Source organism: Borostomias antarcticus (genome assembly GCF_949987555.1).
Source record: "Borostomias antarcticus genome assembly, chromosome: 1".
Taxonomy (NCBI): Eukaryota; Metazoa; Chordata; class Actinopteri; order Stomiiformes; family Stomiidae; genus Borostomias; species Borostomias antarcticus.
The window spans coordinates 30,032,414-30,056,094 of NC_140234.1; the positions used below are offsets into that span (position 1 = coordinate 30,032,414).

General features: G+C 49.9%; 1 protein-coding gene across 1 annotated transcript in view; it reads right to left on the reverse strand.

Moving 5' to 3' along the window:
* Positions 1–2,747: 2,747 nt before the first annotated feature.
* brip1 (BRCA1 interacting helicase 1) overlaps positions 2,748–23,681 on the reverse strand; it is a gene marked incomplete at its 5' end in the record, with an annotated part of 37,417 nt that continues 16,483 nt past the window's right edge. Inside the window, 8 exons of the mRNA XM_084458771.1 lie at positions 2,748–3,738; positions 6,504–6,839; positions 7,293–7,375; positions 7,548–7,660; positions 11,296–11,417; positions 13,120–13,279; positions 22,641–22,802; positions 23,324–23,464. Coding sequence (XP_084314897.1) covers positions 2,810–3,738; positions 6,504–6,839; positions 7,293–7,375; positions 7,548–7,660; positions 11,296–11,417; positions 13,120–13,279; positions 22,641–22,802; positions 23,324–23,464 — 2,046 coding nt within the window. The 3' untranslated portion in view covers positions 2,748–2,809. The remainder of the gene's footprint in view (positions 3,739–6,503; positions 6,840–7,292; positions 7,376–7,547; positions 7,661–11,295; positions 11,418–13,119; positions 13,280–22,640; positions 22,803–23,323; positions 23,465–23,681) is intronic.

The following is a 23,681-nucleotide window of genomic DNA, read 5'->3' on the forward strand; positions in this document are numbered from 1 at the left end:
CTTTCTAAAGATTAAAACGTGATTATTTTACTTTAAACTACAGGAAGGTAATCAGTACCCATCTTTACTATCAACATAACCCTCGGAAGTAATCTCATTATTCATCTCAACAACGTACAGTATCAATTCATCTTTATCAACGTATCAACTTAACACAAAGTAGGCATATAATAAATTATGCCTCTCAGTGTGTTGTACACTATGTAAAGGCACAATTAAAGACCCAATTATGCAGTTGTGTAAGGGTGTGAGGACCGTCTTACCGCTCTGTGTAGACTTCTGACTTCCAGGACAACCCATTGGTGTACTTTCAACAGCACCATCAGGAGGAGATGCTCTGTCATTCTTCTCTGGGGTGACTATTTCAAACTGCAAGTTGGGGACATTAGGTGTGCCCGTTACCATTCCCTGGACTTTCTGTGCATCCTTGACCCCAAGATCTTTCCTCACGGGCTTCCTCCCAGGCCTAAGGGCTAGCTTGTACTGTCTGCAGAAAACTCCAGTCTCGCTACTACTGTCACGACCTTTGACCCCTCGCATTGGAGCGGCCTGGTCCTCTCCTCCTGCCTCAGTCTTTGGACAGGTCACCCTAGCAGGCATCACCCTCGCTGTCCTGACCTTGGTGGCCTTGTCCGTAGTGTGAGATGGGACAGCAGGAGGGGGAGCAGAGGGCCGCCCTGCTGTGGCCCTGTCTGTGCGTTTCCCTGCCCGGGACTGTCCTGCCACACAGCCTTCAGCACCACAACCTGCCGGTTCAACCAAATGACAAGCTTAAAAACACTCAAGTCCACCATATGTTGACTAGGTAACTACAGCTCATGTGATTTGAAAAACAGGACATTCAACAAAGAGAGATAATAGTCCTCCTTAGAATTACTTGACAGGAAACATTCATTGCTTTGCTGCTACTCTGAGAAGATTAACACAAGCAGGGTTGATGTCAGCTAATCAAAAAAGGGGTAAAGAAAGCCCCTCCTCCCTCCATTAGATATTCACGCAGCGCTTCACACTACTTAATCGAGCGCTCTGAGGTCACACGGGATTGGCCCTCTCCGGTTCCATGCTGACTGTTACTGATTTTAATCAGGTGACCACATTCAGCCGTGTAATTTCCATAACGAAGGTCGTTTGAGACAGCTGATGAGCCAAGGGCAGGCTTTAATTCAATGGTCCTCTTCTCTTGGCTGCTCTGCGCAATCACACGTTAGTGAGGTTTGTGCTCTAACGAGACAAATCCTGTCAAGCTAATATTGGTTAATTTGTCCTGCCGCCCATCGATAGTTCAGCTTGATTGGACTGAGGACTGCCCAAAAATGAGTATGACACCCTACAGAGCCTTTTCTCTCTGATATGACATTCAAGGACTATCATTAAGTAAAATTAAATATAGGATCACACATTTTCATTGCAACGTTTAGTGGTTTCAATAATATAAAATTCTATATTCCTGTTTTACAAACCATATGGAAAGTACAGCACACACAGTTCATATTACAGTATAGTGTTTGCCTCTAGTTGGGCAGTTGCCTCCAAGGTTGGGGTCAATTCCATTTTAATACCATGAATTATTCTAATTTAAATTTGAATTCCAACTTCATGAATGAAATTCTATTTTTTTTTTTAGTTTGATAAAGCACTTTGTTTTTGACATTTTTGGGCGTTTCTGCTTCATATACAGTATATGTACATTATGTATGTATGTGTGTGTGTGTATATATATATATATATATATATATAGGACAGTATAGAGATGGACAGGACCGTTAATTCCCATAAATTCCCATGGAAAGTTTCCAACATTGAATATTCCCAGAATTTTGCAACCCTACGTGGTACACGCCTTAACCCCACGAACCAAATACAGCAGCTCGACGCAGGGGTCAAGAGAGACCTACGGGGCAGAGGAGAGAGCTACGGGGCAGAGGAGAGAGCTACGGGGCAAAGAGAGAGCTACGGGGCAGAGGAGAGAGCTACGGGGCAGAGGAGAGAGCTAGGGGGCAGAGGAGAGAGCTACGGGGCAGAGGAGAGAGCTACGGGGCAGAGGAGAGACCTACGGGGCAGAGGAGAGACCTACGGGGCAGAGGAGAGACCGACGGGGCAGAGGAGAGACCGACGGGGCAGAGGAGAGACCTATTCCAGTTGCTTGTCTCCGTGGAACCTTTTAAGCTTTAATACAGTTCAGCTCTTCTTTCTAAATCATCCTTAGTACAAACAGCAGTATTACAAGTTTTGTAATATTTATTTATACATTTTATATATAAAATGCAAATGTACATTGTCATAATTACATGAATTCTGTCTGAAGCCACACTTATCAGCAAACTCTTGGCAAACTCTTGATGGATGGTGATAGCAGAGAACAAAGTCAGATCTATTTTCCAGGACAAACGCACTGAATTTCTGTTTTTACATCGCAGACGCACATAATTAAGATGGATTTGGAGGGATATGTAATATTCGTGTAAAAATGCCAGATATGCTTCAGTTGGGTGAGGCCATGCGTGTGGAATGCTCCTCACTCCAAAACAATCCAGCTCATTAAAACACAACCAGCGATGCATCGCGTTTCTAGCAAAAAATAAAGACCCGATTGGTTCTTGCATTTTAATGATTTGTTAAAAAAAAAAAAAAAAAAGGGAGCGCATAACGTTCGTTAGACACACACTTTTTAACCAACGGCGGATGAACAGCAGCCGTGCTGTCAGGCTGGATAACGGGGCCTAATCTGAGGCCTAATCTGAGGACTCATTTGAGGCCTAATCTGAGGCCTAATCTGAGAACTGACTTTACCAAGACGGGCTTTCACAGCCTAGTCATCATCTATAGTTATAACCTGGGGGCTACTAGGAGCCTGGGGGCCCACACCGACACAGCTGGGTAGTTTACCTGAGGAGGGGTTGGAGAGACCTTTCTGTCTGGACCTGGAGAGTCTGTTGGTCCTGCTGCCTCTCTGCCTGCCCTGGCCCTGGTTCTCCTCCGTGCCTTGACCCTGACCTTTCACCGACCCCGGTATTGGCTCCTGAACCTGAACCTGGCCCCGGCTGTCCTGCTCGCTCCCCACCCTACACCTGTCCTGCTGGGCGGCGGGGTGCCACCTTGTACTCTCTTCACTGTCGGGGGGGATGTTGACGCTCTGCCCGTCACAATTAGTGGCTGTCCTCGACCCTTGACCCTGTTCTGGAGCAAAAAGGTCCTCAGACAGCACCTGGGCTGTGTGGGTGGGGGGAGGGGGCCCGTCAATAGCTACGGCCCCCGGTGCCTCCAGTGCCGCCCAGGGGTTCGCATCCTTCCCAGGGCTACCTTCGCCCTCGTCCTCCTCCTCGAAAAGCTCCGGAGTAAAAAAGATTGTCTGGTCTTCGTCATCCTCCTCGTCTCCCTCTAGCAGGGAGGGGTCGTGGTCAGCGGCGGTCTGTCTGGGTTCACAGCTCAGCGGAACCAGCGGCGGGGAAAGCTCCAGCTCCTGACCTGGCTGGACAGCTGCTGTCCGCCCGGCTCCCTGGCTTTCCTCGGCTGGACAGACGACGTCCCGGTTCTCCTTGTTCTCCGTCGAGGATGATTCTGAAAGAGGATGAGCGCCACCCTGGCTGGCGTCCCTTGCCTGAAAGATGGGCTTCCGGAAGCGAGCGCTAACCGGGGTGGACGTGAACAGGGGGTACACCTGCAGGCCTGGCGCGTTGGCGTCACCGCTCTGACGGGCGAGGGGCTTGGCCTGCCGCTGCTCCGCTGTCGTCCTCACATCTGTTCCGGGGAAAAGAATCGAAACGGGCAATCAAAAAAAAGTTTTTAAAATAGGTTTGTACGAGTCAAGGGCCATCAAATTCAACATACGCTGATTTTATTTTGAGAGCTTATTAATTCAGTTTTCAGTTTGCCTTTAATGTAGAAAAAAAAATAGATATAACATGTTTAATGGATACAATACATCTTCCATCTCTCTCTTACTGTGTTTTCCTAATTGTCAAAAGACAAATGAGGAAAAGTAGCTTAGTATCTGTTGTCAAAACTGGCCCTGACATTTAAATATTGTGTAATTAATCTGAGAACGCCCGGAACAATGGCTGCCCTTTTGCAAAAATGTGTTCATTAAATACCGTGTCTGCCACGGTGAGTCCAGAGGGTTTCTATCTGAGCAACCGTTCACTATGCCAAGCAGACATACAGTAGCAAAACCCGATGTCACGCTCAATATAACACAAACAAAGGTAAAGGGAATGTAATTAAAAGCAACAGTCCAACATCTGCTCATCATCTCGCTTCAGCGCCACTCAAGCGAGCTGAGCGCCGTTATAATGAGACCGCACACACAGCTCAGGCCACACCCCCGACATCACGCACACCCCCTCACACACACACCCCCCCCCCGACCTCAGCACCCCCCCCCCCCCCCCAACACATTCACAAACATTCAATTCAGCTGAGCAAACAATGGATGAGGGCCAAGACCATTGATGATTGGCCCCCCCATCCTGATGCAATCTGTAGGGCGGATATTAATTTGACCGCTGTGCTGTACGTTAGTGCGTGCGTTCGTCCATCACACATGGTCCAGAGAGCCCAATCACGTGAAATCAATGCGATTTTCCCCACTGCAAAGTCCATGCTTACCTGAGGAAGAGCAACTTGTGATGGAAACGTGTTTGCACAGTAAAATAAGGTGGCGCTGTTGTGCGTACATTGCTTTCTACATGATCTACAGTAGTTACTTATTTTGTCCGGCACCAGCACCTAAATGGATGTGTGCAACCTTTCCCTGAAAAAAACACTAAAATCTATGCTTAGTGTAAAATAAAGTACAGTCTATTCTACTCAGGAGGAGAAAGTTAAAATCGCTTGAGGTTCTTTTTATATGAACCATTTTAACCACTGATAGTTCACTTCTTAGTTTCAAATAAATGCTTACATTTTAGAAAAAAAAACGTGTGCCTAGATGCTGACTCTATAGATGCATATAAACTAGAAAACCCCACTCCACTTACACTTTCAACAGCTGTAGCCTACATACTGACGACAAGCATCATAGGTGGGGGACGACAGGTTCACTGTGGACTTGTTTAACTGAGTGATATAATGCTGATTCACCAAATATCGACAAAGCCTGAGTACTATATGCTGTTCATGAAACAGACATATTCAAGATGTTTATCTATTATTTAGGTGTTTAAAGCAATAAAGAAATACACTGATTCAAATGAGTTTGGTATTTAGCATCATACGCCCTGTCATAAGGTTATTTATGATCATATTCAATGGTCCATATAAAACTTTTTACATTTGCACCCTTGAGATATTAGTGGTACAGGTACTGTACTGTAAGTAGAACACAATGGATCTCTATGGGTATATTGAGACCCATGCTGAAGGACATCCATTATGTACTTAGCTGTGACATGAGCAGTGAGCACTAATATCTCGAGTGCAAAATCTGTCAACATTTGTATATGGACCGTTGTGTATATGATCGTAAATTACCTTAAAACAGGGTTTATGATGCTAAATACCAAATTACTCCTTAAACTATTTGTTGTTGTTCATTTCAGAACTATTTGTTGTTGTTCATTTCTGAACTAAAACACTTCCTCAAGCAGAACTGGTCATGGTGACGCTGGGCAGAGAACAAGCAGAGGAACATCTGAGCCTCCAGGACAGAGGAGAACCCCTGGAGGGTGGAACCAGCAGGCCTCCTCTAGGACGTGCCATCTTTGTGGCATGTCATTTATTCATCACTGACCTATCTACAGTAAGAAGCACAGCAGATTGGCCTTTTACTGCTCCCCGGGGCCAGGACTGTCTTAACATCCTTCTGTCATGAATAAACTAAGACCAAGACACACATGTTTGGGAAACCCTGAGACTGTTCACAAGTGCTTCCTCTTGAAAGATAAATAAATGCATATATCTTGATTTGGGGGAAAAACACCGTTGAAATCTGATGAAGAGAACGGCTTGAACACTCCTTTCAAATCTAACACCTATTCCCCCCATCAAATCAAACTTTATTTATATAGCCCATGGTTAGGGTCAACAATAATCAACCAATAACCATCCAATAATCAATAGGGATGCATAATATATCGCCAATCATATCGGTATCGACCAATGTTACCAATTTTTTTAATATATCCGTATCGGGCCGATGTGAACAGCCGATATTTATTTCTGTCTACATTAGCTGTTGTTGTGTGTTGTTGTTGTTGTTGAGAGGAAACAATGCGGGAAATCTATGAATTATCGTTGTTTCAGAATGTTTTAGAAATAGAGACAATGTTTCCATGTGTTTTTCAGAATGTATAACATTTGATTATCATAGAAACTTGTTTTTATACAGAACATATCGACATCGGGAAATATTGGTTATCGGCCATGACGGCAATGTTAATATCTGTTATCAGTATCGGCCAAATTTTTCATATCGGTGCATCCCTAGTAATCAACCAATAATCAACCAATAATAAACCACTAATCAACCCGTGTTCCTGTTCCTCCCGATGCCAAACCAGACTCACCTGTGCTTGCACCTCGTTGGGTTACAGCAGAGGGGGCGGGGGCTACAGGGGGAGCCCAAGACCCGACGGACGGCCGGCCCGGTTTGACGTGTGGGGTGGGTGTCTGGACCCCAGAGGCCGGCGGGAGGGGGGCGGGGTCGGAACCATGGCGTGGTGACTCTCTGGGGGTCACCGGGGCCTGGCTGGCGGGCAGGGCAGCGGGGGCGTCAAGCCTCTGGCTTCCCACACAGCCCTCAGCGACATCCCGCTGGCACTGGGAGAAGGCCGCCAGCGAGCGCATGGCGCCGTCGAAGGTGTCGTGGTGCTGCACAAGCTGCCGCACCCACTTGGACAGTCCTGCAGCACACAGAGACAAGCTCTGTCACGACTACAGTCACAACTTCATCTTATTGTGAGGGCATTCTGTATCTCAGTTGTTATGCATATAAATGGAATATGACATTACATTAGTCATTTAGCAGACACTTTTATCCAAAGTGACTTACAATAATTGCATTTAACGCAGGTAGTCAGTGCCCCACTACTCACCAGGACTCAAGTGCATCTCATTTCTAAAACAAGTGACTAAGAGAATAATCTAGTGCTGAAGGCAAAGTGCAAGAGCAGCAAAATAGTATATACATTACATACTGTATACATGATAAACAATACGGCACAATGCCTCCAATGTTTTTTGGTGGACTGCTGTCGCCATCTAGTGCCCAAGATGAGGCACCAAACTGGAGTATAATGTACTCTAGGTATGAGCCCTTGTTGCCGTCTTTGACACACAACCGTGTGTTTCATTACCTGTGATGTATTTGTTAGGGTTGTTCCTGAAACGGTCGTCCACCAGAATCAAGGCCCCCCAGTCGTTCTTGTGCCTGATACACCTGTGATCCAGAGGTTGATGGGGAAAAAAAAACACACGTCCCCCCCCCGGCCCCACAGAGTTCCACATCAGTTCTAAAGTTCATGGCCAGAAAAGGGCACTGTGGTCAGATACAGGCCTGATATGATGTGTTCCTCCCAGGAGAAGCTGGGTGGCCCCAGACATACACTCACCTCCCCAGAGCCTGGTTCAGGGCCCTGTAAGCCTGGATCTCGTACCAGCGGCTGCCAGGGAGGAGGCCCCTGGCTCTGCTGTGCTGGTCATTATACTTCATCTTCAGCTCCACCTGAAATATGCCCAGAGCAACACCCAAATGGATTCAAGTTTAGACTGCCTGACACCAGACAAGCCAAATCCCAAAACAGTTGTAGCATCTGGTACAGGGTGCAGACTAGGATGTTCACGAACGCATGGAGAGGTTAAAAGGTCAGCGTGTGACGATAATCAACCATGCAATACAGTATGTTAAAGTCTTCATCTCTGATAAAAAGATAGCAAAACAGATAGGACAGAATGGCGGTTATGTGATTGGCCTGCAGCCATCTTTTAAAGCGCATGACATTTAAATGGATATGGTGTAGCCAAGAGCTCTAGCTTTTGACACAAAACCAGAAGACTACTTGACTGACACCCTTAAAAACACCCAATTCACTCCAGCAGCCGATAATCAGGGCTGTGGTGTGGCACCTGTGAATAGTGGGGGGGTTTCCTGGATGATGGGAAACTAATTGGGTTAATCAGGGGCCCGGAGGTGGGGAAGTTGAGTACAGCCAAAATCTGTCAAAAACACAGAAGGCCTGGAGAGGTTTGTCAAAGCCTGCCCTCAGAGACAGACGCGTTGTCAAAGCGAGCCGGCTACAGCAGAGGGGCTCAAGTGAGACAAGCAGCGGTGAGGTGGAGGGGTCTTGCCAACACACACAACCTGGCCACAAAAAAAATGCCACAAAGGCATCCAACCATTTGCGTTCGTGGCTGCCGATTTTAGCGCTAACCTTTTAAGATTGACAAGTGAAAAGTTCAGCTGTTGTCTGGCGTCCTGCGATATGGGAGGGGCCAGCGAAGGGGGCTGTTAACTGCTTCTGACAGGCGCACTGTGTTCGCCCAGAGCGCCCCAAAAACATACGACGACAGGCAGGTAGACGGTCCACTTCTGCTTCCTGCCCAAAATTGAGTAGCTTAGCGTCAGGCAAAGCCGCCACAGCATGTCTCTGCACACGCACCGCAAATCCTAAGCGACCCTTCAGTAAATATAAATAACAACAACTACTCAGCATCACACAAACACCCCAAGACCAATTTTACACAACCGCTCCCATCTTTCATGTAAGTCTGACAGAAATACAGGAGGGAGTTAATCATTGTTCTCGGCAACGATGAAACCTAAGCCCTGTCAAAACCACGGGATCTGACATTTTATTTAGAGACCACATGTGCCCCATTTCAAGGGGATTCGGGGAAAAAGCTGGCAGCTGTATGGTGGGCCGTCTGTCTGGCCCGTCTACCAGACCCCGGAAGGGCCAAACCGTCCGCCTGTGAGACACCGTCGCGAGCGGAAAGGCCAGTGGCCCCGAGCCGCCGATGCCATCCAAATCCAACCCGAGTCTATTTCAGCATCTGACCCCCTGCGACCCCCGCGCAACGCTGACACTCGATCCGACATGACAGGTTGCATATGTGAAAAAAGCCAATTCTCGCTGCTAGCAAATCAACAAATGTGGGAGAAAAACCACACGCTAGAAGGGATTAGTTAAAATGTCAGGAGATGGTTGCGCTTTGCTCGCTCTGGGCGCGGCGGCTACCGCTACCTGCTTATGCTATAAACACAGGGGCAAACATTTGACCACCGGGCACGCTTTGTGGCTCAGCGAGTCTGGGTGTGTGTCTAGGTGTGTGTGTTGTTCGCGTGGCCCCTGGCGGTCCTGGCAATCTTGTGCCCGTCACCGAGAGTTGCAGAGAGCCTCATCTGCCTCGTGTGGCCCATCTGACAGCTGAGCGCCTTCCTGCTAAAGGGTGTGTTTGTGCGCACGCGTGTGACACTGGACACAAAGTACGGACAGGCACACGGACACACTGCCAGGGACACAAGTCAAGTCTCCACTTGGCTGAGGCCGAGATGAAGCGCAGGGCAGTGGAGCAAATCTACTGCAGGCTACTGGTTTTCATAACCGCATTCCTGGCTTGGCGTGGCGCAAATCCAAAAGGATCCCCTGCCCACATCAGGAATAAACAGTCTAGTACTGCTCAATAAAGCCGCTGCAGCGCAGATACGAGCTCACTGTAAAAAGCCTCTAAACCGAGTCTTTAAATGTCTGCTGCAGCCCTCATTAAGCAAACAGAGATGGCGTATCAGCTGTAAGTGTCCTTTTATTGCCCGTTAAAGCCTCTTATTGTTACGCTTGCTCACGCAGGACACGGCTGCTCGTTGCGCAACATGCCATCGGAAAAACCTTCTTCTGTGCGTACAGTATAATGCCGGCGTCTTTCTCCGCGGAGGCCCCGTTTAAAGCTCGCCCTTTGATCTCCGCTCAGAGTAACAGGCCAGTAAACGCCGTGCTCCGGGTTGAACGTTTAAGAGTTTTTGTCCGTCTGGGAAAAGGGCAGGCCGGGCGGGGCGGCGGCGTTAATGGCGCCCGGATATACGGTGAGAGGGGAAGACGAGGCTGAGCTCAAGGCGCACGCCGGCGTCGGGGGCGGGCGTCGTCTTGAGCGTGAGGAGGGAGGGAGGGAGGAGGCGGCGGGGGAGTGTGCGCGTCTGGGAGTTGAGGCGTGTTCACGTGTGTTGTGTTGGTGTGGTAGGGCGTGTGCATCAGGGGAGTGAGTGCGTGAGTATGTACAGTGCTGTGTGTCGTGTGGTGTTGGGGTGTGAGAGATGCAATGTTGTCGTGCGCGCGATTAAGAGTAAATGTGGGCCCAAATTTGGGACACTGACGGTCTTCTCAGCTCACCCGTTAGTTCCCCCCGTGCTGGTCCCCAGCCGTGGATGACCCCCTCTCCCCCCACCGTCTGGCCCCGCGCCCCCCTCCCATCCTCCAGGGTCTAACGGAGCACTGAGCGGGCGTGGCCCTGATGCCCGTCTCCAGACCGCACGGCAGAACCAATCAGCCTCAACGCCCCCCCCCCCCCCCCCAGAGGTAGGAGAACCGTTGCGCGGGCAGCTTCCCGCTAAGGTGAGGCGGTCGGCGAAGCGTCAATCATGGGCGCGTGTCCCGGTGGTGACAGAGGCGGTTAGGGGAATGTTCCAACGTGCTCTGACAGGAAGGGGAGGGAACGTAAAGGTCAGCTCGATCTGCTAAGGACGGGGCGGACATTATACAATCTGGCGATTTTTGTTGTTTACGGATCATTAAAAAGGGTTCTGTTCTACGTCTAAGTGTGTGTGTGTGTGTGTGTGTGCACGTTGAACTTTGTGTATGCAGTTGTGGTCCATTGTAAATAGGAGAGCTGCTCCTCTGGAGAAGGCCAGGCTACAGCAGGTCTAGCAGAGCAAACGTCTCCGAGGCGTTTCTACCACAGACACACCAGACGTCCAGTTCTTCACGGCCGGGCAGACTGGACACGTCACGCTAACACAGACTGCTTCATCGCAGCCATCAGGACTCGAATAAAACTTGGGTAGTTGTGGTCCCCTCTCACACCCTCTGCTCACGTTGTACTTGTGTGTCAAGACGTCCTGAGGTATTATGACGGTTGTGCGGTTTTGTTGGTCGTAGCCGGCCGCGTCCGTCAAAAGTCGTTACCGGACCGTCTGATCTCGACTGGCTTGCGGCGTGGTTTTGCCGTCGTCTTGCCGATCTCATCAGACTAACCAAACGTGGATGGCGTCCGCAGCGTGCGGATCTAGATCTAGATGCATGATGAGATGGCGTGTTGCAGTACGAGCCGTTTCTAGCCCGCCTCGCTGCCAGCTCCTCCTGCCCGTACCTGCAGGTCTTTGATGTTGGGGAAGGGGATGCCGATGGTGACCACGGCCCTGGCGTTGTCGTCCGTGAAGTCCAGACCCTCGCTGACCTTCCCCCTGCACACAGCCAGCAGCAGCGCTCCGTCTGTAGGAACGAAGAGACCAACTGTCAACCACCCGAAAAATGAAAAGAGCCTACTGACCGTTAATCTGAGCACCCGGAAGCTCTCGCTGCAGCGAGAACTTCTGGGGCAAAAAAACATGGTATTTGTGAATGCCAGTGGCAAGACTCTTGGATTTTGAGTGCAGAGGGATGATTGGCCCGCAGAGATAGTAGGCTGTGCGGGGAGGCTGATCTGGCCTGTGATTGGTCACCGACCGCAGCTTTCCACTTTTCAAGTATTGCTTGAAGTAGGAGTCCTGCATTCGTGCGAGCCGTCGGTAGCATGTCTGGCACATAAAATACAATTAAGGCTGCCTGAGACTTTCTTCCACATTAACTCACTTCACAGGGTTTGCTAATGGCTAGCTACAGTTTTCTTCTATTCTGGGCTGTTTGAGTTCCAACTATTACGCTCCTGATGAAATGTTCAAATGCAGCTGGATTTGAAAGGCAGGCGCTGGCTCCGCCCCTATGTCCATGTTGTCGTAGAAATTGTTATTTCTCAGCGTTGTCCTTTGTTTTACAGTTTCACTCTACCTCCCTCACCTTTTCCCATGCAAACCCCCTGGCTGTGCTAACCTCATTTATAACAGGATGACATCTCCAGGAGGTCGATACACCCCAGACTTACTGTCTCCACTAGTGACTTCCCATTGTCTTCATTGTCTGTGCAGAAACCTTTTAACATTTTACCGCCCTTTTCGCATATCACGTCCGACCTCTCAGCCATTGTTGATGACGCGTTGATGAGTTAGCCAATCAGATCTTAGAAACGTCATATCCGGATAGCATTGTTTATAACAGCGCGCAAGCACAAACCCAGTTACTTCTGCTTGGGTGAAACACTTTCCTGTGAAGTACGATTGCAATTGTATATTTTCCTAATAAATCAGACAATCTTTTTGAGCAAACCTTGGCAAATCCTTTTAACTTTTGATAGCTATATCAAATTTATTTCCACTACAATGTTTTGTAGCGTTTTACTCCAGACTAATTGACCGCTACTGCCAGCACTATCACCATCGTCATCACGTAAAATAGAATAGAATAATTTAATTGCCATGTGTAACAAGTACAGCTCCATTGGAATGCTTGTCATCGCATGTCTTATCAGCACTTCCTCATTCCAGTCCAAAGTACACAACTAGACATTTAAAGGTTACCCAACTGGCAATTTACTATCCGTTGTCTATCAGTATCATCCTCATCTACTTATCCCATCCGATCATTTCACAGTTTCATGTAGCCTACGTATCAGTCATGCCATCATCATACATGCACAGCTGGCAACACTCCCATCCATTCATTAGTATTTCCTTCCGCCAGCGAGTGAGTGACCATAACAGGGTCAGAGGCATCGCCGGCCGCAGTGGCTGTCCCCATCTGACCTCTGTCTCCTCTGTGTCTGATGGCATCATAGTAGGTCTACAAGATCTCACCTGTCTCTGCTGTGTCTGATGGCATCATAGTAGGTCTACAAGATCTCACCTGTCTCTGCTGTGTCTGATGGCATCATAGTAGGTCTACAAGATCTCACCTGTCTCTGCTGTGTCTGATGGCATCATAATAGGTCTACAAGATCTCACCTGTCTCTGCTGTGTCTGATGGCATCATAATAGGTCTACAAGATCTCACCTGTCTCTGCTGTGTCTGATGGCATCGTAGTAGGTCTACAGGATCTCACCTCTGTCTCTGCTGTGTCTGATGGCATCGTAGTAGGTCTGCAGCAGCTCATCAAACTCTCCCTTGCCGCCGCCGCGGGGCTCGGTAATGACCGTCTTCCTGTCCTCCAGCTTCTGCCACAGGCCTGTGTTGGTCCAGCGCTCCCGCAGCTTGTCCAGCATCTAGGGAAACAAAATCCTGCTCCTTCAAACTCTGCTTTGAGGGGGTGACAATACCTTAATATGTGACCCAGCGTGCGGAATGGAGGGGCCTCAGCCGGGGCACCACACCTTAATGATTAGTGACGAAGCGCTGAAATTAATGGTGGTTTGTCGCGTGATAGAAATTTTAGAGTCTTTGATGTGCTTCACACTAGAGCCTAAGAGAGACAAAACGTGTCTGCTTCTCACAGGGCTGAAAAGTTTTCTGAGTTGGTATTAAGCTTGTATCTTTAACCGCTTATTAAGCGTATCTTTTCAGGACTACATGCTACACTGACAAGCTTAGTAATCCAAAACTGCCAGCGCTCTGGAAAGTCTACAACTGGCACAGGAGGCTCTTTAGCAGTCTGTTCTCCCCTTCTACCGTCATCGCACTGTTTTTCCTTTTCTTTTTTAAGTATGTGCCTAAACTAACTTCCTGGGGGAGGAGCATTGATCTAAAAGTTCCCTCTCTGACAGAACTCTCCTCATGTCTCTGCCTGTCATGAAGGTCTCTCCCTCGACTTAGAATGGCTTCAAAATCTGAGCATTTTTACTGGCTCGGGAAAGGTGTCAGAGGGGTCAAGTAGACGTTCTGTGTGTACAGCAAGTAAAGTAAGTAGCCTTCTTGAGCCTAGTTGCCCATAGGGCAGGAGCCCATCTTCTGATTCCTTAGTGAGGCAGCTTATGTATAAGTACTGTACACCCCCTGGACATGACGCTAGTACAGTATGTCACAGGGACAGAATCCAACCCTTGATGCTGAGTGCCAAGCAGGGAGGGATTTCTTTATAGTCTTTGGTATGACTCGGTCGGGGATCGAACCCGAATCTCCCAATCTCAGGGCGCCACAAGGCCGTTGAGCTGGTTGTGTGTACAGTAGTTAGCAGAAAACTTCTCGGGGCAGTGAGTGTCAAGACTGTACGGCTTGGGCCAGGAGCACATGGCCCTGCCGAAAGGCTGGAGGACACATTCATCCCTATCATTCGTTAGGTGTGAACCTTCACTGTTTACTTCAAATAGAAACCAGCCAAGTCCTCCAGGAGAATACCATAATGAGGTAAAGAGAGTATTTGTACTTAGGAAAACAGATGACCTCAACCAAGGGTAGTGGCAGCACAGAGGAAGACAACAATGGCTGACAGGGAAATGAAACAATACCAAAGTGTGGGTAGTTCCCTGCAGGGCTGAGGTGACCGCCATGCTATTGTGAATTGAAGCAAAGGGCACATTTCATCAGGTCGGCGCCTCTTGGAACAACCGGGCTGGGAACTTTCCATCAATAAAACATGACACTTTCACAAAAGGTCGCAGCGTTACATTCGACCCCCCACCCCCGTCCTGAGCGCTCGCCCACGACTCGACAAAAACAAGTTTGTCCCGCGTTTGCTTCCCAGTCCGATCCCGACTCCGGGGGTTAATAATTCATGTTAGGTACTTCAGGCAGATCTCCCGCTAAACCAAACAGCCATTATCTGCCAGGCTGCACTTGAGAAGAGGGCGATCTTTCAAGGAGGGGGAACGGGAGGGAGGGGGGGGGGGGAGGAGGAGGGAGGGGGAACGGAAAATAATCTGCCGGGAGAGGAGTCCGGGAGAGGAGTCCGGGGACACGCAGCACTTTGCTCTCCCCCTGACAGAAATGGATGTGTCCGGGTCACCCGTATAGCCAGCATCTTGGATCGTCCACGCCAAGCCGGCGTTATTAATTTCTGCCCGGGAACGGGAAGGGGCAGGTAATAACCTGAGTGTAACTCAATAATAAAACGCAAAAGCCCTTAAAGGAAAGGGACATGTGCAGCACAGAGAGTCCTTGTGCGAGCTTGTTGTTTATATTAGCCAAAGCTGTAATTCCTAGAGCCTTATAAAAGCTGGGGGGGGGGGAGGGGGGGCGAAATACAATCCAGTGCCTCTACAGGAGCCCCCCTCGGCCTGCGGAGAGGGGTAACGGTCCCTAATGCTTTTATCTGGCAGACACTGTGAGTAAACATCCCTCTGTGTCTGCCCCCAATGTAGCCATTTAATTACGTGCACATTTTCCCTATCCTTCATCTTGACTGAGTGGAGAGTGGTTCAAAGCCGGCGGGCCAGGAGAGAGGGGGTCGGCCGGACGGCTGCCAGATTCAGAGTCACGAACTGCTGAGGCAGTCAAGCCCCCCCCCTGCTCCTCCTCTCCTCAGACAGACCACGAACACGAACACTCCTGGTATCTTGTCTGCCGCGGATTAGTCACAGACCAGACGTCTCATTCCGATATGAATCTATGCATTCTTACTAAGATGGCCACGTGTTAAGTAAAGCGGTGTGGGCGTGACGCTGGTTGGATAGTCTCCACGTGCGCTCGCTCACGTGAAGTCATCAGTTAATATCACACTTGTGTGCGTATTGTGTCTGCTTGCTTTGAAAAAAGAGTGAGTATATGACAGCCTATGATGGAGGGAGGAAGAGAGAGAGAGAGAGAGAGAGAGAGAGAGAGAGTGTTTGTGTGTGGAGTAACAGAGGGGGTTTGATGAGCACATGGCCTTCATGACTAATTTAGGGGCGTTATCTGAGGGGGCTGGCGTGTCCACAGGGTCCACACCGAGCAGAGAGACGGAAAATGTCAGTCTGCAGTCGGCTGGCGCTCACAGGTGCACGAACGTGACAGGAGCGACGCAGCGGCACCACACACACACACATTCAAAAAGACAAAAGGTGGACACACACACACACACACACACACACAGGAGGTGGACACACACACACAACCAAGCAAATTATGAATCACTTCAATAAGACTTAATACTCGCAAAATCATAATTTCTTCAAAGTTCTTCTGGCAACACTGGATTGGGGACTGTTTATCCATACTTAGCTGAACTCTTGCAGCGCCATTCGCCAGCCAGAGCTCTAAGATCAGCTGACCAGATCCTGCTGGAAGTGCCTAAATCTAGGCTTAAGACGAGGGGAGACCGAGCCTTTGCAGCCGTTGGCCCTCAGCTCTGGAATAGTCTACCCATTCACATGAGATCGGCCCAAACCCTAGGGTCTTTTAAATCTCTATTAAAAACCCATTTCTTCTCCCTGGCATTCAACTGTAGTTGATCACGACACCCTGGTATTCTGTGTTTTATATTTCTGTACTGTTTTTGATATTGTACTTTGTGGTTTTCATTGTATTTTGTGTTTACCTGTACAGCACTTTGGCTCGACCGCAGTCGTTTTTAAATGTGCTAAGACAGGCCGGATGTCTCCATCCACAGGGAGGCGGTGACAGGAGGCCACTGAGGCACTGAACTAAGACGTTACCGTTTCCTGAATTCTCTCTCCATCCCTCACTCCCTCCCTCCCAATCCCACTCCCCCCCCCCCAGCCACTGGTGTCGACAGGCGGTGTGCCGACACGTCGCGGCTCTTCCAGCAGCTCTTCCGTTGAATTATGGAGGGGGTCTGGAGGAGACATTAATGAAACATGCTGGTGGCCCCGCCCACCTCGGGGGGGGGGTTGAGGCAAATCAATTATTCAGCTGCCCAAATATCACAGCGGCCATCTCGCCAAGGGCCCCCCCGCCCGCCTCCCCCACCTTCCACCCATTCCCTGGACTCGGGAGTGAGCACAGATGAGTGATGATTCAACATTCCTCTTACTTGTTACTTTTTATTTTATTTTATTTTGTTGTCTGTCTGTTGTCTGTACAGCACTTTGGTTCAGCCACAGCTGTTTGCAAATGTGCTATAGAAATAAAATTGACTTGACACGACATGAATTGTCACATGTAATGTTCAATGTACAGCTACAGTGAAATGTTGCTGCCGGCTCCAAGATTAGGCTACAGAAACTCTAATACTCAATTTACAAATTATTAATTTCCAAGTTACTGCAACTACAGTTACAATTAACAAAAAATACAATTTTACAAGGAAACAGTAAACAGCTGACGCCAACACCAGGTCCTGCGTGGCAGGAAGACAGACAGGTAAACCAACTGAGGAGTGCTGAGCTATGCAGGTAAGGCTACCGGCCTGTACTACTACGCCAAGAAAAGACTGCAATAAAAAATGGCCGTTGGGACTCATCAAATATCAGATGTTCCTGGTAGTTCGTTGAACACTTGTTCTGTTGGGAAATGTCTTCGTAACTAGTGCAGAAAGCGAAACCCCCAAAAGATGATGGATGTGAAGTACAGTACAAGTGTGTACAGATCTAATCACGCCTGTCTCTCTTCATGTGATTTAGCCGACTCTGAGCCACCACAGAGTCCCTCCCAGGCCCAGAGCCCCGGCCAAGGGTAGATTCCTCTGGAAGGGTGGCCTCTTGAACCTGTGTTAGAGAGAGGACCTGTCCTCTGGAAGGGTGGCCTCTTGAAGCTGCGTTAGAGAGAGGACCTGTCCTCTGGAAGGGTGGCCTCTTGAACCTGCGTTAGAGAGAGGACCTGTCCTCTGGAAGGGTGGCCTCTTGAAGCTGCATTAGAGAGAGGACCTGTCCTCTGGAAGGGTGGCGTCTTGAAGCTGCGTTAGAGAGCGGACCTGTCCTCTGGAAGGGTGGCCTCTTGAAGCTGCATTAGAGAGAGGACCTGTCCTCTGGAAGGGTGGCCTCTTGAACCTGCGTTAGAGAGAGGACCTGTCCTCTGGAAGGGTGGCCTCTTGAAGCTGCATTAGAGAGAGGACCTGTCCTCTGGAAGGGTGGCCTCTTGAAGCTGCGTTAGAGAGTTTTCCTGAGCAGCGGTGAATTAAACAGACGGCAGCCGTGTCAGGGCCATGGTTTATTTACTGTGGATGGGATTCAGCACCGTCTACTCTTAAGATGCGGAGTGAGTGAGTGAGTGAGCGAGTGAGTGAGCGAGTGTCTGAGTGAGTGAATGAGTGAGTGAGTGAGTGTCTGAGTGAGTGAGTGAGTTAGTGAATAAGTGAGTGAGTGAATAAGTGAGTGAGTGTCGAGTGAGTGAGTCAGTGAGTGTCTGAGTGAGTGAGTCAGTGAGTGTCTGAGTGAGTGAGTGAGTGAGTGAGTGAGTGAGTGAGTGAGTGAGTGAGTGAGTGTCTGAGCGAGCGGGTACGTTGTCTGCTTTCACCTTCTGAACAATGTGAGCCAGTGGCGCGAGTCTCCTCCTAACCTCATGTTTAGTGCTGGAACACTTCCCGTAACACCGTAACACAGCCCCTCAAGTTTCCACTGTAAAAGTCTACATAAAACGCCATCTTAGCTGTGAGAGTTCATGACAGACATGTGCTTGTCTGAGCAAGGTGAGCCAGTGCACAAGGCCAAACACACACATGCCACACACACACATACGCACGCACACACACACAAAATTGGGCCTTTAATCTATGACAGAGGCTAGGAGACCGCATGGCAGACGCACACGCACGTGTCACACACTCACCCTGCGGTCCACTCTTGACTTTGAAATGACACACAGCACACACTCCACAGATAACTCATTCCCTGCCTCCTACTCTTCCCCCAGCCCCAGCCCCCAGCCTCAGCCCACAGCCTCAGCCCTAGACCCCAGCCTCAGCCCACAGCCCCAGCCCTAGCTCCCAGCCTCAGCCCACAGCCCCAGCCCTAGCCCACAGCCTCAGCCCTAGCCCACAGCCCATAGCCCTAGCCCCTAGCCTCAGCCCCCCAGCCTCATCCCCAGCCCTAGTCCTAGCCCCAGTCCCCGGCCTCAGCCCTAGCCTCAGCCCCCAGCCTCATCCCCAGCCCTAGTCCTAGCCCCAGTCCCCGGCCTCAGCCCTAGACTCAGCCCCCAGCCCCAGCCTCAGCCCCAGGCGCCAGCACAGATGCGTCTTCACACAGACAGCTAGGCGACATCACCCCTAATGGCCCTTATCTTAATCTGCCTTAAAAGCATCTGGCGTTTCCCTGAGATCTTTTCACCTCTGTTAAACTCCCCCCCCCCCAGCGTTGTCCTCCTGCGGCGCAGCCAGACGGCGCGGAGCTGCCCTTCTAACGGGCATTAACTGGGGGGCTGTTGAGGCAGAAGTGCAACGAAACCACAGCATCAGGGGGACGCTCAGGGTAATTGTGATTTTGTGTGTGTGTAAGAGCGAGCGTGTCTGTCTAAGTACAAAACACTTGTCTACGTGCTCACAGGCCGACGTAGGGGTACTACTCGCTGGGCTGTGTGCATGAGTGTGTGTGTGCGTGTGTGTACTTTTACACACGTGTGCCCTGCCCTTGGGTTGTAAGTTGCGGTCTGTAGCGCGCGTGTGTGTGTGGACCTGTGGGAGGACAGCAGACAGGGGTGGAGCGACGCCTCTCTCTGTGCTCATGTCTCGGCCGCCCGGCGTGCGTTGTGACTGACCTGCTCATTGGGATGAACGGGCAGCTGTGTTTGAATGACGTCTCATGTTTACAAGGTGTGTTTAGTAGCTAGTTTAGAAGCCAAGTTAGTTTAGAAGCCAACGCCGTCGTAGTAATGTTACTATTTAGGTCACCTTCCTAAGCCACTAGACCAAGTTCCCTAGCTGTAGTTAGCTTACAGGCTGGCTACAATGACTGCCAGGCTGACTGGCTAAGGCAGGCATGCTAGCTGGATAACTTAAGGTGAAACGCATAGCTGGTTAAATGCATATATAACTTGTTTTTAGCTTATCAGTTAAAGTTTAAGCCGATCTAGGTGAATTAACTTGTTTATAGCCTATCCGTCAGTCACATCAGGTAGGCAGTCTCATCGGGTACCAACACAGGATCGGTCTCTGGGAGGAGAGCTGGAGTACTGCCCGTCTCTGGGCCTGCTGGCCTGGTTCTGTCTCTGGGCCTGCTGGCCTGGTTCTGTCTCTGGGCCTGCTGACCTGGTTCTGTCTCTGGGCCTGCTGGCCTGGTTCTGTCTCTGGGCCTGCTGGCCTGGTTCTGTCTCTGGGCCTGCTGGCCTGGTTCTCTCTCTGGGCCTGCTGGCCTGGTTCTGTCTCTGGGCCTGCTGGCCTGGTTCTCTCTCTGGCCCTGCTGGCCTGGTTCTGTCTCTGGCCCTGCTGGCCTGGTTCTGTCTCTGGGCCTGCTGGCCTGGTTCTGTCTCTGGGCCTGCTGGCCTGGTTCTGTCTCTGGGCCTGCTGGCCTGGTTCTGTCTCTGGGCCTGCTGGCCTGGTTCTCTCTCTGGCCCTGCTGGCCTGGTTCTGTCTCTGGGAGGGGGTCTCTCTCTGGGCCTGGTTCTCTCTCTGGCCCTGCTGGCCTGGTTCTCTCTCTGGCCCTGCTGGCCTGGTTCTCTCTCTGGCCCTGCTGGCCTGGTTCTCTCTCTGGCCCTGCTGGCCTGGTTCTCTCTCTGGCCCTGCTGGCCTGGTTCTGTCTCTGGGAGGAGAGCGGCCGGCCAGGGAGCTGATAGGCATCGTCCAGACTCTGTTATGAGGGAGTCTGGAGGCGACCCATCCTCGTCACACACACACACACCCCCACCCCCACCCCCACCCCCACCCCCACCCCCACCCCCACACACACACACACACACACACACACACACACACACACACACACACACACACACACACACACACACACACACACACACACACACACACACACACCGTTCAGGGAAAGACGGGACTCTCTGGCACCAACAGGCCTCCACAGGCACCAATTAATACCCCAACCCCTCATATCCCCTCATATCCCCTCATCTTTAAGAGCTGACTGTAGATTAAATATTAATGCGCCAGCATGGATGGCTCCAACACGGCCATCAATAATGAAAAATATCCCAAAGTACACGGTTATTCTATGGCTGCCTAGCGTCGCCAGCGGGCTGAGTGAGGGGAGAGGAGGACAGGCGACCGGCCAGAGTTTTAGCTTTCCTCCAAAGTTGAGATATCTCAGAGAAAAAGCTCATCATTGTCCTTGGCCGGTGCAACCAAATATCCACCAATCAATTCATGAGGAATTAATATATACTGTGTCTGCCTGTACTGTATGTGCCTTAATGCACCCAGACACACACACACACACACACACACACACACGTTTGTTTCTAATCTGTTCTCAATGTGTTTACATTATATGTTTTTATCCATCTCTTTTTATGTAAATGTTCGACATTGATTAGTATGAATGGTGCTATAAAAATAAAATTACCTTGACACGCACACACGCACAAGCACACACAAGCGCGAACGCACACACACACACACACACACACACACACACACACACGTGCGCACACCCACGCACACACACACAACCACAACAACTACACACACACACAGACTACAGTGCAATGCAGAAAAAGACGGTCTACCATTCCAGGTAGGCTACAACACTCACTGTGCAAATGTGAGTGAATACAGCACACAGGCATTTACACAGAAACGGCAGGCCGGGCCCCAAGTAGTATTCTGTGAAGTGAGAGCTCGACTGGAAATCAATTATTCATTAAAAAAAAGCAGAACAAACCAGGGAGGACAACATATTTACCCGTGGGTCCTTATGAGTGAGCCTGCTAACTGGAACACAATATGGGGCCCAAGGTTAGGTAGTACTATTGAGTTGTCAAGTATAAACAGTATTATACAACGGGTAGTTCCGACCTCGCAATCTGATTGGTTAAGAGCCGTTTTATATATGCCACAATATACCACGGTCAAAGCCTCTTTATCGTTCTATGTGAAATATTACTGCGCCAAGTATTTCTTCCTGTAAATTTTATTTCCATTGCGTAACGGTCATTTGGTTACATTGCGGTTTGTCCTCAAGAAAGAAAGAAAGAAAGAATTTTGAGTTGTTCTATCCGTCCTGTAGCCTACCACTCTGGTTTATCATCACCACTTTTGCAACTCGCAGTTTGGCTATTGGCTTCTTAGGGAGGAAACCCTTGCGAACACGGGAACTCCGCACAGAAAGGCCCGGAGACCTTCTTACTGTGAGGCGACAGTACTAGGTACTCTCTCACTGTGCCGCACGTGAGCGATTTTTTTGTTTCAGTGTCTTGCTCAACAACACTACGGCACACTCCGGAAGCTGGGATCGAACCGGGGACCTTGTGATCCCCAGCCTGCCGCTCTACCTCCCGAGTCAAGTCTTCCTTGGGTTGTTCCATCTATCAGATTCCCCTCACCTTTCTTATGGTTTCTCACTGTGAAGTGGGGCAGAGGACAAAGGTACTACCCATCTACAATAATATGGTCTCCATCACCTCCCAGTGGTCAAAAACGGGAACTGTCAAAATAATCTGATGCTTTAGGACACTCCCGATTTCAGGAGACAAACACTGTCCATTCTGGCATATCCCCCCCGTCTTGAATGCGCGAGCTGACCTTGCTAGGCTGGATGGTGTTGTTGTTGTGTTGTGGTTGTGTTGTTGCTGTGGTGTTGTTGTTGTTGTTGTGTTGTTGTTGTTGTGTGGTCTGCCCTGGCTGGGCTGGGTGTTGCTAAGTGGCGTTACCTTGTAGGAGGGCAGGAAGCAGAGCACGCCACGGCCCACGGTCTGGCACACGCGGAGCAGCAGCGCGCCGGCCTCGTCCTGGAACGTGTAGGTCTCCGCGTGCTGGAAGGTGGCGCACAGCTTACGGCCCTGAGGCCCCGAGCCCACCGTGCCCACCCACACCTGCAGGGGGGGGGCACACTTTAGACAGCGTGTAGCAGTACTTCAGCTACTGACCATGAAGAGGAGTACTTCAGCTACTGACCATGAAGAGGAGTACTTCAGCTACTGACCATGAAGAGGAGTACTTCAGCTACTGACCATGAAGAGGAGTACTTCAGCTACTGACCATGAAGAGGAGTACTTCAGCTACTGACCATGAAGAGGAGTACTTCAGCTACTGACCATGAAGAGGAGTACTTCAGCTACTGACCATGCGCTTTTTAGCGCTATAGCGCCACGAGCTGTAGGCTTTTTTTCAGTTGAAAAAAAGTGTAACTTTTTGGGCTAGAGCGCAGGCTGTAAAACGCTGTTCTGACGACGAGGATGGTAAGTTTTTGGCAAAACCACAGAGACAGCGAACGTTACCACTAGCTAACATCAACTAGCTATCTTAACTTGGCTAGTTAATCTACAGTCTGCAAAAACACGACATTCGTTGCTCCTAAGGGACCACTGGTGACATCTGTCCCGCTGCCACTGACCTGGGACTTCTTGATGACATGGCTGGCCTCCAGCTGGATGGAGAACTTGACCCCCAGCTCAGAGGAGAAGGAGCTCATTGGCGAGAGCGTGCCAGAGGTCAGGACGATGGTGTGCACCGAGCCACTCAGGTCAGAGAAGGCCTGTCACACACGACCGGCCAGTCAAGACTGAGATGCTCAACCACAGGACAGACAAACTACACATGCTGCAAGTTGGACAAATATTGTGTACAGAAGATGTGAATACTGGTATCTTATTATAGTAAAAAAACAAAAAACATTTTAACTTACTCAATGGAGTAACATCTTCAAATTCATACTTAACTTCAAAGACAATAATTCTGATGCTAGACACATT